Source organism: Delphinapterus leucas, chromosome 16, assembly GCF_059928025.1.
Source record: "Delphinapterus leucas isolate spDelLeu-1000000601 "Yukka" chromosome 16, BTC_Dleu_Yukka2, whole genome shotgun sequence".
NCBI classification, from domain to species: Eukaryota; Metazoa; Chordata; class Mammalia; order Artiodactyla; family Monodontidae; genus Delphinapterus; species Delphinapterus leucas.
In genome coordinates this window covers 26,555,568-26,571,549 of record NC_143144.1, presented here as the reverse complement: position 1 = coordinate 26,571,549, position 15,982 = coordinate 26,555,568, and the positions used below count along the sequence as shown (strand labels likewise).

Sequence of the window (15,982 nt, the reverse complement as noted above, 5' to 3'; positions counted from 1 at the left end):
ACCTATACCCTGGGGTAACCCTACAGACCATATCTCCTCCAGACGATAGTCCATGAAGTGGCTGAAGCCCCTACCCATCGTGAAGACCTGGCCCACATCCTCAGAGTCGTTGGCAAAGGCCCGGAAGTAGTGGATGGCCAGGATGCTGTAGAAGACGAGGCTGTTGTCGCCAATATCTGCGTCCAGGGCCAGCACTTGGATCAACTCTGAGCCCATTTTAGCGTCGGTGGCCACTCCTGCAGGAACGGGCAAGCGGGTGTAAGCGGCAGGGCCGAGGCCATCCCACACCCCAGGCCCGGGCTCTGGTCCCTGCACCTGCAGTGTACTCGGCCTTGGTGAAGCGTGGGGGCTGGTCGTTGATGTCCTCCAGCACGACACGCACTTCCTGCAGGGTGAGGTCAGTGGCCAGGTCCAGGGCTGGGGAGTGCCCACGGGGAGGTGTCCAGCTGCGATTGCTTGAGGCCTTGACGATGAAGGAGAAGACGGCTTCGCGCTCCCTGTCCAGGTCCCGCAGCACCAGCAGACGCCCGTCGGGCTGCAGCTGGAAGTTCTTCTCTTCGTCGCCGGCTGAGGGGGGGACCACGGCACAGCGTGAGGGGCAGGGCGGGGGCATATTTGGGTCATCTCCAGCCCCAGGGTAGGTAGGCACTAGCCTCGTCAGGCCTCACCTGCGATGAAGTAGTACACGATGGCGTTGGGGCCCTCGTCTGCGTCCACAGCGCCTGTCACGTTGCCCACGAGGGTGCCACGTGGTGAGTGCTCGGGAACTGTCATCAACTGGTACTGGGGGCTGCCTTTCTGCAGGGGGAGAGGGAGGTCATGGGAGGCCAAGGGAAGACCTGAGCTCCTGGCTCCTGCCAGAGGACCCTAGGCAGTGTTTTTGTGGGTGCTGAGGGAATTTTTTGCCCAGGCCTTGTGGGGCGAGAGAAATTGCTGTAACCTCAAGGGAGCAAGGGCTGGGCTGGAGACACTCCAGCTCTGCCCTCAGGGAGTGTCACCCGTGACATCCGCCATGAGGGCAGGGCTGGGCTTGGCACATTCTCTGAAGTCTCCCAGCACTTAGATGGATGTTTGAATGAGGAGGGCATGAGCTTGAGTGTGCTCTCTCTCTGTCTCTCTCACACACACACACACACGCACGCACGCACGCACACGGTCTCCAGGGAACATTACATCCTAGGTGCACACAAGAAGAAAAAACCACCAAGTTAGAGAGTCTGAGTCCACATGAAGAGGTTCAGCCCCAGCTCGCTAAAGCAGAACTGATTTTCAGGCTTCTTGTGTGAGCGCGTGTACAAACATGGGAACATCAGCTCCACGAGTCAGGCATTTTTGTTTGGTTTTTTTTTTTTTTTTGTCTGCTTTTTTGACTGCTGGATAGTGCCTTGACCTAGTAGCTGCTCAATAAATATTCGTTCTGTGAAGTGCTGTGCAGTTTCCACGTGTAACCACGTGTGTCTACGGCACAGTGTGCACAGGAAAGTGTGTGCTTGCAGGCAGGTGAGTCCCTGTGTGGGTGACCAGTGCAGGGGATGGGTGAGCTCACCGGAGGCCTCACGAAGAGGGGTTCGTTGTCATCGATGTCCTCCAGGGCCACCTGCAGTGGCTGCATAGTCTCATAAGGCACCGGCTGGCCCAAGTCGCTGGCCACCAAGATGAGCTGGGGGGGCGGAGAAGTGCAGTCAGAGGAAGAGACGAAGGGCCCCAGGCAGGCATCCCCAGAGGACAGGTCACTACCCTCGCAGACATTCTAGGTGGGGACATTGTGGTCCTGTGCCCAGAGCAGTCTCTTCTTTGGCCCCGCCCCTCATGCCATGCCCCACCCCCTTACGCTGTACACTGCCTGCTTCTCTCTGTCCAGGCGCTGCGCGGTCTGGATGAGCCCACTGACTGGGTCGATGGTGAAGTACTCCCAGTCCCGGTTGCCTGTTGTCTTCAGGAAGCTGTAGCGCACGGCCCCATTGAGGCCCTCGTCCTCGTCTGTGGCATAGACCTCGTACACGTTGGAGCGCAGTGGAATCTCCTGCAGGGGGCACAGGAGGGAGGCTCCTGGGGCATCTTGAGAGAATCCCAGCTCCCAGACCCGATGGAGCTCTTGTTCTTTCTCCTCTCCTAGCAGAATGTCCTCGCCACCTTTCAGCATCCTTAGGAAACGTCTGTCGGCTTGGCTGGACTCTCCTGGAGTCTGAGCATCTGCTGGAACATCCCTTCACCCCACCCCCAGCTAAGGCCACTGCCCACTGAAAGTCCAGCCTGGGATCCACCATGCTGCAGACTCTCTCAGGGTGACACCCTTCCGGGGGCTATCCCATCCCGCCGATCCCACTGCATGCTGAGGTTTAGAAGACAGAAGGGGAATCCCAAAGCTGAGGCCACAGCCAGCCTCTGTTCCCAGGTCTGTCTTGCTCTCTTCTACCCCCCAATCACAGAAGTTCTAGGTATCCCCAAACAACACCATCCACCCAATGGGGTACCTGAAAATGGGGGGCATGCAGGTAGGGTGACGTGGTATGACATGGTGGCTAGAGACTGGACATGTGCATGCTAGTCTGTTACTAAATCACCACGTGACCTAGACATGTCACTTCACCTCTCTGTGCCTCAGCCTCCCGAGTTCGAGTTAAGTCTGAGATATCAAAAAACCCAATTTACGTCAGACATTGACCCATGAAAAGGCTGCCAAGGGCACAAGAAAAAAACAAGTTTCTTTGCTTTTAGTTCAAAAATGATCAGCTCAGCATGGTTTCACTGTTTATCTCATTGATCACGACAATCAGAAACTCCAAATGGCAGTCACATCTAATTGACAGAAAGTGGGATGACAGACATAATTCCTTAACAAATGCTGGTTGTTTGGGAGACATGAATCTTTCAAAGTAGGGACCCCTTGAAGGGAAAAAACTTAGTAAAAGGGGGGGCTTTGGCGTGCAAAAGAACTAGATTATTATTAATTGATACCCTGCCTCACGCTACAAAAAAAGATTTGAGGCAGCTTACAAGAATGTATACACAACAATAAGAGTAAATAAGTTAAAAAAAAAATCAGGGTAAAGAAAAACCATGGTTGGCAGGAAGATGGAAACTGAGGGATGGGAGATAAGGCGTGTGTGCTAAGTCCCTGCAGCATCATTCACGGTGGGCTGACCACTATGAGCTCCCTAGTGGGCAAAGCAAAGAGGGCCACTGCATCATTGCAGTAGACACAGGAAAGGGCAAATCACAAGGTAAAAGCATAGAGTTTCCTAGAGCTCAGCCCTGGGAGAAATTTCTCTTGTGGGACCTCAAAGAGGAGATAGAGTGACAGCAAGGACTTAACACTGACATTCTGAGATGTGGAGACATGCTGAAGTTTGGGGAGCAAAGAACAAGTGGGAGACACCCCAAGTATTCTACCAAGGAGCATTTTCGGCTTGGGTGCTGAGAGGAAGGAGGGGAAGGGCAGGAGTCAAAGGAGTACTTCCCCATCTTTACAAGACAACTGAGAGCAAGGCATGAAAGAAGAATTGGAGGTAGTCAGAAGCTCAGCCACTTCCCCTTGTTTCTTATTTTGATGCACATCCTCAAGTCCCAGGCTGTCTCCACACTGGTATCAGCAGGAACAACAGACAGACGGAAGGGGCTGTGTGTTTATTTTGAGACAAGTGTAGGAGAAGTGACTTGCGGGGAGACTGTCCTTCTTGGCAGACATTTAGGAGCAAGAGATGGGGCATCTACTATTATAAGTCCCACTTTGCAGATGAAAAAACAGACTCAGAGAAGTCACTTGCTCAAGGTCATTTGGCTGGTAAGCGATAGAGTCTGATGTGAATCCAAGAGCCTTTGCTGGCCCAGCCCTTCTTACTAACGACTGTTCAACACTGCCCTGTGTGGCACTGAGCTGGCCCGTTCCCTACTCTGGCCTCAGTTTCCCTGCTTTTGCAGTGGGGGCCCCTTTACCCTCTCAGGCTGCAGGATGACTGCAGGATGGAGAAGCGGGCTGAATACTGGAAGGGGGTGTAGGTAGCAGGAGGCCCCGGGGGTCAGCAGTACCTCTTTGATGTGGAGGATGGTGCCATTGGGTGGGCGCACGAAGACGGGGCGGTTGTCGTTGACGTCGATGACCTCCACCAGGAGCATGGCGGTGCCCCAGAGTGGGGGCTGTCCACCATCCGTGGCCACCACGGTCAGGTTGAACCTCTCGTAGGACTTCAGTGGCCGCTTTGTGGTCACCAGGCCCGAGTCCATGTCCACGTGGAAGGCCTCTGGCAGGTGGGGGCAGGAGAGCAGGGTGTGGCTCCAACTGAGACCTCCTTCCCATCCTTCCTCCTATTACGCCTGGCCTGGGGCTGCAGGAAGGCAGCCTGCCCCTCCCACCCCCTAAGGCATCCTTGGTGGGGAGCAGGCTACGTACCCACGCCCGGGCCCTCGAGGGAGTAGGCCAGCTCCGCATTGGAGCCCTCATCCTGGTCGGTGGCCATCATGGTGATGACGGAGGTGCCCGCTGGCTCATTCTCATACACGCTCGTGCTGAACTGGGGCTTGGAGAACTGTGGCCGGCAGTCATTGATGTCCAACACCTGGATTACCACCTGGAGGGGAGGTTGAGCTCAAAGGTCAGGAGCACATTGGGGGCTGCTTCCGGTGACCCGGTCACACAGGATTAAGCCGAGGTGGACAGTGCCCACTGTTTAGTCTGACCCCAAACTATTTATTTAACCCCCTGACCCTCAGTTTCCTTAGGTGTACGTTGGGGACAATAGGATTTTATCTCTCAGGGGCTTGTGAGGCTTGTCCGTGATGGTCTATGCGCAGTCCCTGGCCTGAGTAAATGCTCAGCAACTAGTACCGTGGTTAACAGGTAATCTGTGTCTGGGTCCTGAAGCGGGGACTCCTCCCCACATATTTCCTACTCTGTCCTCTGTTCCTTCCCACAGTGGCCCCATATATCTGACTCTACTTTCTGGACGCCCCTCTTGACTGGGATTTGTGTCTGGCCTGGGACTGGGCTCTGTCTGCTGACCCCAGAGCCCAGGGCAGGTCCTATGGATACACCAGGAGGCCCTTTTTCCCTGGCTCCTGTGGCCCTGCCTGACTGCATCCGTAACAGAGCCCTTCACAGCCATGATTTTAAGAACCCCTTTCAGGGCACAAAGCACTTTCCCACCTCCCATCTCCTGGACTCACCACCAGGCTGGGAGGGAGGCATCATCATCACTGCCCCTGCCCTCCACTCCCTGCAGCTTTGACAACCGAGGCTCAGAGAGGTTACATGACAAATGCAGTATACTCAGCTAGTGGAACCTTAGGCTTCTGACTACAAATACTGTGCTCTTCCCAATACAGCGCGTGCCTATGTGACAGGACAGAATGCAGGTATGTGCGAGCGCTCCCAGCTCGGTTGCCTACCTGCCAAAGAGAATTCTTCTTTGCCCACCCAGCTTCTCACCTCCCCACCACCCTTCAGGAGACTTTTCTTTGGATGGTTAGGTTACTGCTGAGAATTGGAAGAACTGAATACAGAAAGACAGGACTGGAAAGGGCAGAAAGAAAGGGGAGAAAGAAAGAGAAAGCAAAGTCTTGAGGTGTGGGACTCTGGATGGAAATGGGGACAGAGCCTAAAGGTGGGATGCTGACCTCCCCAGAGCAACTGTGTGGACAGTAGACCTGGAATGGAAATGGGGTTGTGAATTTGATCCCTCATTAATGTTCTTTTTTTTTTTTTTTGGCTTAACATAAGGAATTTATTCTCTCACTGTTCTGAAGACCAAAGTTCCTCATTAATGTTAAGAGACATAAAGATAAATGCTTTATAATTATGTTTGGTTGCTGGACTGTGTTTCTTTCAATGGGACAGCATGGAGACACTGGGCCATGTGGAGCCCCAGCCTTTATTTGGGTTACACCCAGGTATGTTTAGCTGCCTTAGCAGGGGTTTGACACAAGAAGTTTCTCCTACAGAGTCCCCGTCTCCCTGAGCCACAGCCATCGTGAACCCCCAGCTAAGCTCTTGCCTCTCCTTCCTGCCACCACACCTCTTGAGGGGCCAGGGTGGTTCTGTTCCTGCCCTGCAGCAGCCATGCTCTAAAGGCTTTGCCTACTGCCTCCACAATGGCAGTCCTTAGTGTCTCTGCTCCACGCAAGGGTCCCTCACCTGCACCGAATTTTCTCGACGGTTGCTGGCTACATCTCCAGGGTTATCTTTGGCCAAGGCAGTCAGGATGTAGTGAGCCTTCTTCTCCCGGTCCAGAGAGGACAGAACATAGATGTCACCCTAGTAGGGGGAGGGTGGAGTCAGGTCCTTCATCAATTCAACAGGTATTTATTGAGCATCTGCTATGTGCAGTCACTGTTCTGGGCTCTGGAGATACAGCACTGAAGAGACCACAGCCCCTGTGCCCCGTGCAGCTCTCATTCTAGTGGTTCTTCTTGTCCTTACTACCCCAGTTCACCTGGAGATGGGATGAATGGCCCAGGCTGGAGCTCACTACCTGGCCAGGTACAAAGTAGTACTCCATAAGTATTCACTGTTCATGGTGCCAGGCCAGGAGTGTGTTTTATTGTTCACACCAAGAGGAAGGAAAGAAACCCTGCTGAAAGGGCAGAGTGCAGGGGGATGTGGGCAGGCGGTGGGAGGGAAAGTCCAGCTCCAGCCCCACAGCTGGGGAAGGCCCTGCCTGGCCAGCCACCCCCAGGCCACAGGGCTCTCTTGCTGTACTGCGAGAGCAACTTTGAACCAATTTGCCGACATTTAAAATCATCACCCATTTTTCTCTTGAACTTCTGCATTCCTACAAGTCTGAGACCCATGGGAGCATGGGGGCTATGTCCATGGGTGCTTCTTCCCTCTCCCAGCACTGAGGATAGGGCCATGTATACAGTAGGTGCTCAAATACTGAGCCCACTTTCCGCAGAGCTTCCTATTTTTGACAGTTTCAAAAAGCAGTCGCATGGACCTGAATCAAGTCTTCCGGTCTGGTGGAGACACATCTCAGTTTTTGTCCCACAAGGGGCTAGTTCCAAAAGACTTTGGCCACTTCCTCCCATGTCTCCTGGGACAGAAAGGCCGCAGTCTACAGGATGTCTGGGACTCTGAGAACAGGGCTTGCCAACTTGGCTGAAAGACCTCTGAGGCTATAGATGTCCAGGTGGCAGGACCCAGAAACAGGGGGATGACTGTAATACTTTTGGTGGCTTCTCAGCCTGTGACCCTGGGCCCTTCCCACTTCCCACTCCCCACTCCCCGGCCCTCCGTTGCCCACTCACTGTGTTGGGGTTGATAGCAAACTTGCCCTCGCCGTCCACAAGGCTGTACTCAATGAGGGCGAAGTTGCCTGAGTCGGCATCGGTAGCAGTGACTCTCAGGATGACTGTGCCCACAGGAACATCCTCAAAGATGGCTCCCTGGAGCCCAGTGGGCAGGGAGAAAGCATGGGCCATGGTCAGTCCTAGAGTCTCAGCCCTTGCCCGAGAAACTCACTGATGCAGACAACCCAGGGCATCAAGCTACTCATGGGTGGTCATTCCCACGGGACTTAAAGGCTGGCAGGGTGGGAGTGGGAGATGCCCAAAGGTGCCAAGGAATGGATGCAGGTCCCAGACCCAATTTGTTGGCCTGGCCACCCACCTGGTAGGAGAGTTGGTCAAAGATGGGGTTGTTGTCATTGATGTCCACAATCTCCAGGTAGACAGGAATCTCAGCTGCCCGGGGTGGGGACCCATTGTCTGAGGCCCTCACGGTAAAGTTGAGCCAGTGCACTTCCTCATAGTCCACCGTCCGATTGGCAATGACCTTGCCTAAGGCACAGAGACACCCACTGCCATTTTGGCCACCCCTCACTCGTGGAAGCTCTCTAAAGTATGAAGAGAGGGATCTGGGGCTCTGAGGGATGAGTGTGGTCCCTTGAAGGAGGAGGGTAGCCAGGCAGCACTGCCCAGGCCAGAGGGCCGAGAATCACTGGCATCCAGCTGTTCTCCTATTCACAAGTCAAAGGCACGTACGCTATCACGCTGAGGACCTCCTCTGGGACAATTCCCTCTTGGGCTTCTTGCCCCCTGAGTGATACTAACTGTGGAGCCTGGATGGTAGGGAGGGTGATGGAGTATTCCAGGTTTCCAGCAGACACCGAAAGGGGCTTCCATCCCGACCCAGAGCTAGGCACTCTGTCCTTGCCTGTAGTTTGGGCATCTGGGAGTGACTAGAATGTTAGCCATACTGGATCTGGCCTAGCCCACTGAGGGGCCCCAACTGGAGGGTGAGGAGCGAGCCACGGTCCGTCTCAGAGGCCAAGCGGGCACAGACACATGTTCCCCAGCCCTCCTCTGGCGGATTTCCCACCTACCTGCTGAGGAGTCTTCCAGCTGGACATAGCCCGGGGGTATCAGGTCCAGCAGGCTGTAGGTGATCAACCCATTGAGGCCCTTGTCGGGGTCCACGGCTGCCACAGCGATGAGCGTGGTGCCTGGGGTGGCCCCCTCCAGGATCCTCTCCGTGTAGTAGGTGATCCCGAAGGGCTTGAATTGGGGCGTGTTATCATTGACGTCCAGGATGTTGACCGTCAGCTTGGCTGGGGTGGAGGCAGGGGGTGAGAGTGGCGTGAATGGGCCCCAGTGTGGCTGGGCCAGGCCTTCCTAACCCTCAGCCAGACCCAGAGGGGATGGCAGCGTCTCACAGTCCTCCTGGGGCTCCCTAAAGCTTGCCCCGAGCCTCAGGTGGTGGCATGGCATGCGGCCCTCGCCTCTGGTGTGGTCACTCACTCTCCCATTGGGAAAGGGGCTCGGGTTCTGCCAACTGGCTGGGTAACCCTGGTGGAACCCCTGGCCTTCACTGTGCCTCAGTTTCCTAACCTGTGCCGTGAGACGGGAGTAAGATGATCTTTAAGACCCTTTTCATGATTCAGCCTTTTGTTTCCTCTCTGAGTTGTTCCCTCTATATAACCAGCCTGGGCCCTTTGCCTCTCTGAGCCTGGGACAAGTATTGGGTTGGCCAAAAAGTTCGTTCGGGTTTTTCTGTAAGATGCCATGGAAAAGCCGGAATGAACTTTTTGGCCAACCTACAGGAGAAGACCAGGTCTGCCCTTCCTTCCTGAAAACTTGGGCCTCTGGGCTGTAAAGATAAGCAGCCAGTATCTGCCAGGCCTATCTCCCCACCCCAGCAGCTGTCCTTGTCTCATGGCAGAGCCCATGTGAGGCCACCCCATCCCTACACCCTCCTCCCCACTCCCTGCTTGGCCCCCACAAAATCCAGTGCCTCTAAGCAGCCCGTCCGGGCTCAGGCTGCAGGCGGGGTGGCCTGTGCCCAGCTGCAGAAGGCAGCATGCGTGCCCCTCTCTTCTCTGCCGTGGTGCCTGTGTCCCCCAGGGTGGTGTCTGTGGCCTCAATTCACCTTTCCTTGCTCTTTGCTTCCTCTGGCCTGACCAGGTGGCTTCTTTTCAGACCTGAAGTTCCTATCTCACATCCAACCACACCCTGCTTCTCAGTTCTGACAATGGGATTCCAACCTAAGTCTCTGTCAACCCATCCTTTTCTCATTCCCCTTCTAGCCTCTACCAAGCCTTCTCCCTACTCTGAGCCTTTGGAGTTCAAGATCACACACAATTCTGGGCTTCTGGATCCCCCACTGCTGAGCTCTGTCTGACAGCTGGGACCCTGGGCCTCCCTCAGCCTCACTGTAGCTGCCACCTCCGCCACCCCCCTGCGGCCTGACGACTGGCAGCCCCGTAGCTGGGTCCCGCTGCTCCCCCCCTGGGGCCAGGCCTGTGCCGGTTCTGGGCCTGTCTCTCTACGGGATCATGTGGGAGATGCCTGTGGGGAGCCTTACCATTTGGCACACTGACGGAGAGCTCTGGTAGGTCGCTGGCATTGTCAATCACTGAGAGAGTGACCTCATAGGTGGCAACCAGTTCCCGGTTCAGGGGGGATTTCACCATTACAGACCCTGTAGACCAGACCAGGTCAGGTTCAGCCCGAGGGGAACCCCCTAAAATCTGGGCCTCCCAGGGGTGCTCCTGGCCAACCCTCCCAATCCCCACCAAGGGCAATGATCCCCAAAGGACCCAGGACTTGCCGGTCTCATCTTTGGCTGGGATGACACCACAGCCATCTGCAAGCTGGGGGCACGTCACTCTGCCCCTCACTCACCGCCTACTAGCCGGGCAATTATTTAACCTCCCTACACCTCTGTTTCCTCATTTGTAAGACGAGGATAATTACAGTACCTACCACAGAGGGCTATTTGGAGGATTATAACAATTAACTTACATTTGTAAAGGGCTTAGAACAGTGCTTGGCACTTAGAAAAAGTGCTATGTAATTGCTTGTTTAAAAAACGCCTGTTGGGGGCTTCCCTGGTGGCGCAGTGGTTGAGAGTCCGCCTGCCGATGCAGGGGACACGGGTTCGTGCCCCGGTCTGGGAAGATCCCACATGCCGCGGAGCGGCTGGGCCCGTGAGCCATGGCCGCTGAGCCTGCGCGTCTGGAGCCTGTGCTCCGCAATGGGAGAGGCCAACAAACAAACAAACAAACAAACAAAAAAACTGCTTGTTGGAATTCCCTGGCTGTCCAGTGGTTAGGACTCCACGCTTCGTGGCCAAAAAAAAAAGATGCTTGTATGCCACAACCATTGAACTTATGGTTAAAAATGGTTATGATGGTAAATTTTATATGTATTTTATCAAGATTAAAAAAATGCTTGTATTCTAGGGAGATCAAGCATAAAGGAAGGTCAAGGCAGCTAAAAAGCCCTGAGAGGGTTCCCTGGAGGGGACAGTGGTGGCACAGCCTGACAGTAAGGCCCACCCCTTTGTCTTGATTACGTGGGACATGACGTGGCTGGGCTGCCTGGGGCACCGTGAAAGGAGCACCGCCCTACGGCAGTACTAGCAAGGAGCTGTTTCCTTCTCTCCTACCCAACGCCTCCCCAAGCCCCTGCCTGCCCTCCAGAGGCTTGGGCTTGAACTGGACAGAACGAGTTTTGCCCATCTCAGCCTGGCTCTGTCGGGACCTCTCTTCTTCCTGCCAGTTTGAGGGCCTGGTGGCTCTTCCTCCCATTGGCCTCATCCTAGGGTGAAACCTCCTCTCTCTCTCTTTTCCCAGCTCCCACTCAGGCGTTGGGGTGTCTGGGATTCCCGTCCCCCTGGCAGGTCCCTCTGCTGAGCTCCTGTCCTCCTCGGGGCCCCAGCCAGGGGGCAGTCACTTACCCTGGGCCGCCGCCTCCTCCTCCTCCTCCTCCTCTTCCTACTCTCGCTCCCCGTCCCCCGAGGCTGGGGAGCGAGGATGGGGAGAGGGTGGCTGCATTCAGTCTGCAAAGGCTGAGCCACGGCCTTGGCCCAGGCCCCACGGGGTGGGAAGGGTGGTAGGGGTGCGGTGAGTATGGAGGAAGGCGATGGGGTGAAGCAGAGAAGAGATGAGGTGGGAGGCGACAGAGAATCAGAGCTCAAACCTGTGGGCCTGCCAGCCGTGAGGAAGAGAGAAGAGGGTCAACGTCAGTTAGTTCAGGGTGCAGAGGGGAGGGAGCAGAGTAGGGCGTGGGGGATGGAAGGGCTCAGAGCTGACCAGGGCTGGAGGTTTGGGAGGGATGGGGTGGACGGGAAGAGGCAGAGGGGCAGGAAGCCAGCGGAGCAAGTGGGAACCCAGTTGGAGAGGCGCACTCAGAGGGCTGAGGCTCTGGCAGGAAGAAAGGAGAGAGAGGTGAGCGAGGGAGGGGGAGAGCATGAGGAAGAGGGGCAGAGAAGACACTGGAAAGGAAAACAGAAGAGAACAGAGTCAGTCGGAGGGAGGGAGGACAGAAAAAAATGGGCAACAGTACAGCATAAAGTTGGGCTGGGTCATGGAGTAGCTCTCCATGGTCCTGAGAAAGCACTGCAGCAGGAATTTTGCTAACCTGACACACGACTAAGCTACCTAAGTCCTCCTAGTGGCTCATGGTTTTCCTGTCTTCTTCTTTCCTTTTTCCTCAGAGGCATACTGAGTTAATCATACTCTCTGGTTCACTGCACACTATGGTCACGGGCACTGTTCTTGTTTTATGTATGTATCTATTCCCTTTTATTCTCATACTCCTCTCCCCTTGGGCAATGTATTAAAGTGTATTTTTTATTTGAAGGTGTTCCCGAAAATCATGTATTGTTTTTGTGTATGTATTTTAATTTTATGCAGTGGGATTCTGGTATATATAACCCATTCTATTTCTTATTCTTTTCAGTAAGCACTTGTTTTTAAGGTCTACCCATGTTTCTCTGTGTGCGTCTCATCTGTTGCTTCTAACGGCTTCCTGGTATCCCAGGATGTGCACCCACCACATTTTACTCTCCAACATCCCAGGGATGGATGCCTTGGTTGCCTCCAAGTTCCTGTCACCAGTAACACCGCAGTGAACATCCTCAGATAGTCCCATTATCGACCTGAGAGCTTCTTCATCACGTATACCCAGGAACAGAATTGCTGGGTCATGGGGTGTGAGTGTACTTTGTGTTGGATTGCCGTCTACATGTGAAATTAGTCAAAATTCCTACAGCAGTATAGGATGTCCCCACATTGTCATCAATACTCAATACTGCCCAGCATCCTAATGTCTGCTAATCACATACGGAAAACCAACATCTCACTGATGTTTCACTATGCATTTCTCTGAATAACAATGATTTTTAGCCTTTTCTCATAGCCACGTTAGTTTTTCTGTCACTCCTCTGGGCCTTCCAAGAAGGACACCTGTAAGTTTGTCCCATGTCCCCTCCTTAACTCCCCAAAGGAGCAAAAACACTGAACTTTTGGAAAAATGGTAAAACCATCAAAATTATGATAAGCTGCGTAAGTCATGAAAGATAAGCCACAGTTCGCTTTGTTCTGTGATAGTGTAAGAAAATCATTAAGGGTACACACACACACACACATGTAATATAGAAATATGTATGTGTGTATATATATCATATATATTTTTCTGTACTATATACATATATATGAAACTTAGAGACAACTTAAATGGCCCGGATATATATGAAGAAAGTCTTCAACCACCCGGTTATTAAAGAAATGCATATTAAAACAAGATGCCATTTACCTATGAAATTACAAACACGAAAACTGTGTAATATCTAATGCCGTCAAGAGTGTGGTGACATGGGCACTCTCATATAATACTAGTAGAGTAAGAGAATCAGACAGAGAGGGAGCTGGTCAAGGGAGAAGGAAGAAGAGAAGGGAGAGAGGGAAGGAGCCAGGGGAGAGATGGCAGAGAGAGGGAAGGATGTGCTGTCAATAGTGGGGAAACGAGAGGAGGAAGGAGCAGCTGAGGGAAAGGGAGGAACAGAGCAAGAGAACCGATAGAAGGAGGGTAAGGGAGAAAGCAGAGAGCCAGGACACTGCGGCAGGGAGTCAGGAGGAAGGCTGGAGGGGAGCAGGCCCTTGTACCTGTGTTGATATTCACGGCGAAGGCGTCCTCCTGGTCGGGCACCAGGCGGTCAGTGTCATCCTTGGCCACGATGCTGATGATGTGGTACTCCAGCTTAGGGTTGAGGTCACGGTCGATGGCGGTGACGTTGGCAATGACCGTGCCTGGCTCAGCTGACTCCAGCACGCTCACCGTCTGGATGGGGTTGAGGAACTCAGGGCGGGAGTCATTGATGTCATCGATAAGGATAGTGATGATGGCTGTGCCCGAGAGAGGGATGGTGCCCCGGTCGGTGGCCACCACTGTCAGCCTATAGGATTCCTGCTCCTCCCTGTCAATGGTGACATTGCCGACACGTATGACCCCAGTCACTGGGTGGATGGTGAAGCGGTCCTGAGCCCCAGCTTCTATTCGGTAGATGAGCTCCGCGTTGAGGCCACTGTCCTCATCTGTGGCTGTGACCTGAAGGACTGAGAATCCTGTGGGGGTGGGAATGGGGAGCAGCTGAGCACGGTGGCTTCTTCGAAAAACTCCACACAGAGATACTTTCCTTGGTGGTTCACAAGGGCCTCTTCCCGCCATAGCCTTGCCAGCATCTATCTTTGCTTTTATTGTTATATATAAAGCCTACTTTATTTTAAAATTTATTTATTTTTAATTGAAGTATAGTTGATTTACAAGGTTGTGTTAGTTTCAGGTGTACAGCAAAGTGATTCAGATATATATTTCGAGATACGTATACGTATATATATTCTTTTTCAGATTCTTTTACATCATAGGTTATTACAGGATATTGAATATAGGTCCTTGTTGTTTGTCTATTTTACATAGTGGTGTGCATCTGTTAATCCCAAACTCCTAATTTATCCCTCCCCACCCCCGCTTTCCCCTTTGGTAACCACAAATTTGATTTCAAAGTCTGTGAGTCTATTTTGATTTTGCAAATAAGCATCTATCTTTTATGCCTTTTGCATGCTTGCAATTTTCTAGGAAAATAGTATCCTATTTTATTTTGCATTCTTTGATTATTTGTGAGACCGAACAGTTTTTAATAATTTAATGATTAGTTGCATCTTCTCTTCTGCAAAGTGTTGGCCTTTGTCCTTTGCCCATTTTTGTCAATTTATATAAACTGTATAATTATGATAACTTGTGACAAATACCTTTTTTTTTCCAGTTTGTTGTTTGCCTTTCGATACTGGTTATAATTAAATGATGTAAAGAAGTTTAAAATTCACATGCACCAAAATTTAGCATTTTTCCTTTTTGACGTTCTTCTGTTTCTTATATGTTTAGAACCTTCTTATCCCGAAATCAGATAAATATTCACCCGAAGTGTCTTCTTTTATTTTTTAATGTTTTATACTCTTTTACAGTTCCTTTAGGATGTCTTTGGGTTTCTTTTTGGTGTCTGATATGGGGTGAGAATCTAGACTAAATAAGAAGAGATGTTTTGCACACGAAATAGTTTTCACTATTGGTTTCATTGTTTCCTTTATCGCATATTACATTCCTTATAATTTACCGGTATCTGTTGCTGGCCTACTTTGCCCCAGAGTCTTGTGTTCATATCACGTGGTTTTAAATACTGTAGTTTGGTAATATGTTATAAATATCTGGTAAGACAAATCTGGCTTTATTATACTTATTTTTCAAAATGTCCTTTTTCTTCCAGATGACCATTAGAATCAAATTTATCTCCCCAATCATGTTTGATTTTGATGGGAATCATGTTAATCCTATTTTGATTTTAAAACAGTCAGTTCTTCCATCCAGTAACACGGACGGAACATACCTTAATAATCTCATTTTGCAGACAAGACGCTGTGGGCCCGAGAAGGGAGGTGAGGGGCACTTGGGTCTCCTGACTCCCTCTCCACCCACCCTGCTGCCCATCCTTCTCCCCGCTGGACGTGACTTCTGCCTCCAATCCCCACAGACCACCAGCCAGCTCCTGCCTGGGGGCTGGGGCCTGGGGCCTGCCCCTGCGTACCTGGTGGGCAGTTCTCCAGCAGATGGACGGTGAGGGCGGCAGGGCTAAAGGTGGGCCAGTTGTCATTGTCATCCAGGATGGTGACGATCAGGTCGGCTGTGCCGTTGAGCAGCCCAATGTCCTCAGCCAGCAGCAGTAGCTCCAGGATGGCAGGTGAGAAGGCCTCCCGGTCAATGGTGACACCTGACCTCACTGTCACCACGCCTGGCACCCAGCGCCACCAGCCGGGGAGATACAAAGGAAAAGAGATGCAGTGGGAGACCAGGTGAGAACCAACAGGGAGGGGACAGAGAAAGATAAGGCTTGATGGGGACCGATGTGAAAGAGGAGCAGAAAAGGCAACCCAATGACTTTCTTCCCCAAAGGCTCAACAGCCATTGTTTAGGGAGGTCCCGTAGGTGCCAGTGTTCCGTGCCTGTCCCTTCCGCAGGTGCCCTCTGCAATTCCCCTGAGTCCCGCCTGGGATGAATGACCCAGGCTGGAGGATTGACCAGCTCTGTTGAGAGAGGTACTAGTATATCCCTCCTTGTCACCTGTCACTCAATCGGCTAGGGTCAGACTGAGGTAACACAGTCTCTGGGGAGCTTTGGGTCTGGTTTGAGGACGGACCGTTGGCTTCCTCTGGCA

At 52.6% G+C, this 15,982-nt stretch overlaps 1 protein-coding gene across 2 annotated transcripts in view; it reads right to left on the bottom strand.

Annotated features, from left to right (window-relative positions):
- CDH23 (cadherin related 23) overlaps positions 1-15,982 on the bottom strand; it is a 394,909-nt gene that overhangs the window by 6,862 nt on the left and 372,065 nt on the right. For both annotated transcript variants that reach the window (XM_089897635.1, XM_089897636.1), the window contains exons 44-57: positions 15,356-15,559; positions 13,383-13,841; positions 9,797-9,913; positions 8,319-8,543; positions 7,604-7,773; positions 7,243-7,380; positions 6,131-6,250; positions 4,391-4,568; positions 4,030-4,241; positions 1,832-2,023; positions 1,547-1,660; positions 669-798; positions 316-567; positions 75-236 (exon numbers count right to left, since the gene is read on the bottom strand). In XM_089897635.1, coding sequence (XP_089753761.1) covers positions 75-236; positions 316-567; positions 669-798; positions 1,547-1,660; positions 1,832-2,023; positions 4,030-4,241; positions 4,391-4,568; positions 6,131-6,250; positions 7,243-7,380; positions 7,604-7,773; positions 8,319-8,543; positions 9,797-9,913; positions 13,383-13,841; positions 15,356-15,559 — 2,673 coding nt within the window. The remainder of the gene's footprint in view (positions 1-74; positions 237-315; positions 568-668; positions 799-1,546; positions 1,661-1,831; positions 2,024-4,029; positions 4,242-4,390; positions 4,569-6,130; positions 6,251-7,242; positions 7,381-7,603; positions 7,774-8,318; positions 8,544-9,796; positions 9,914-13,382; positions 13,842-15,355; positions 15,560-15,982) is intronic.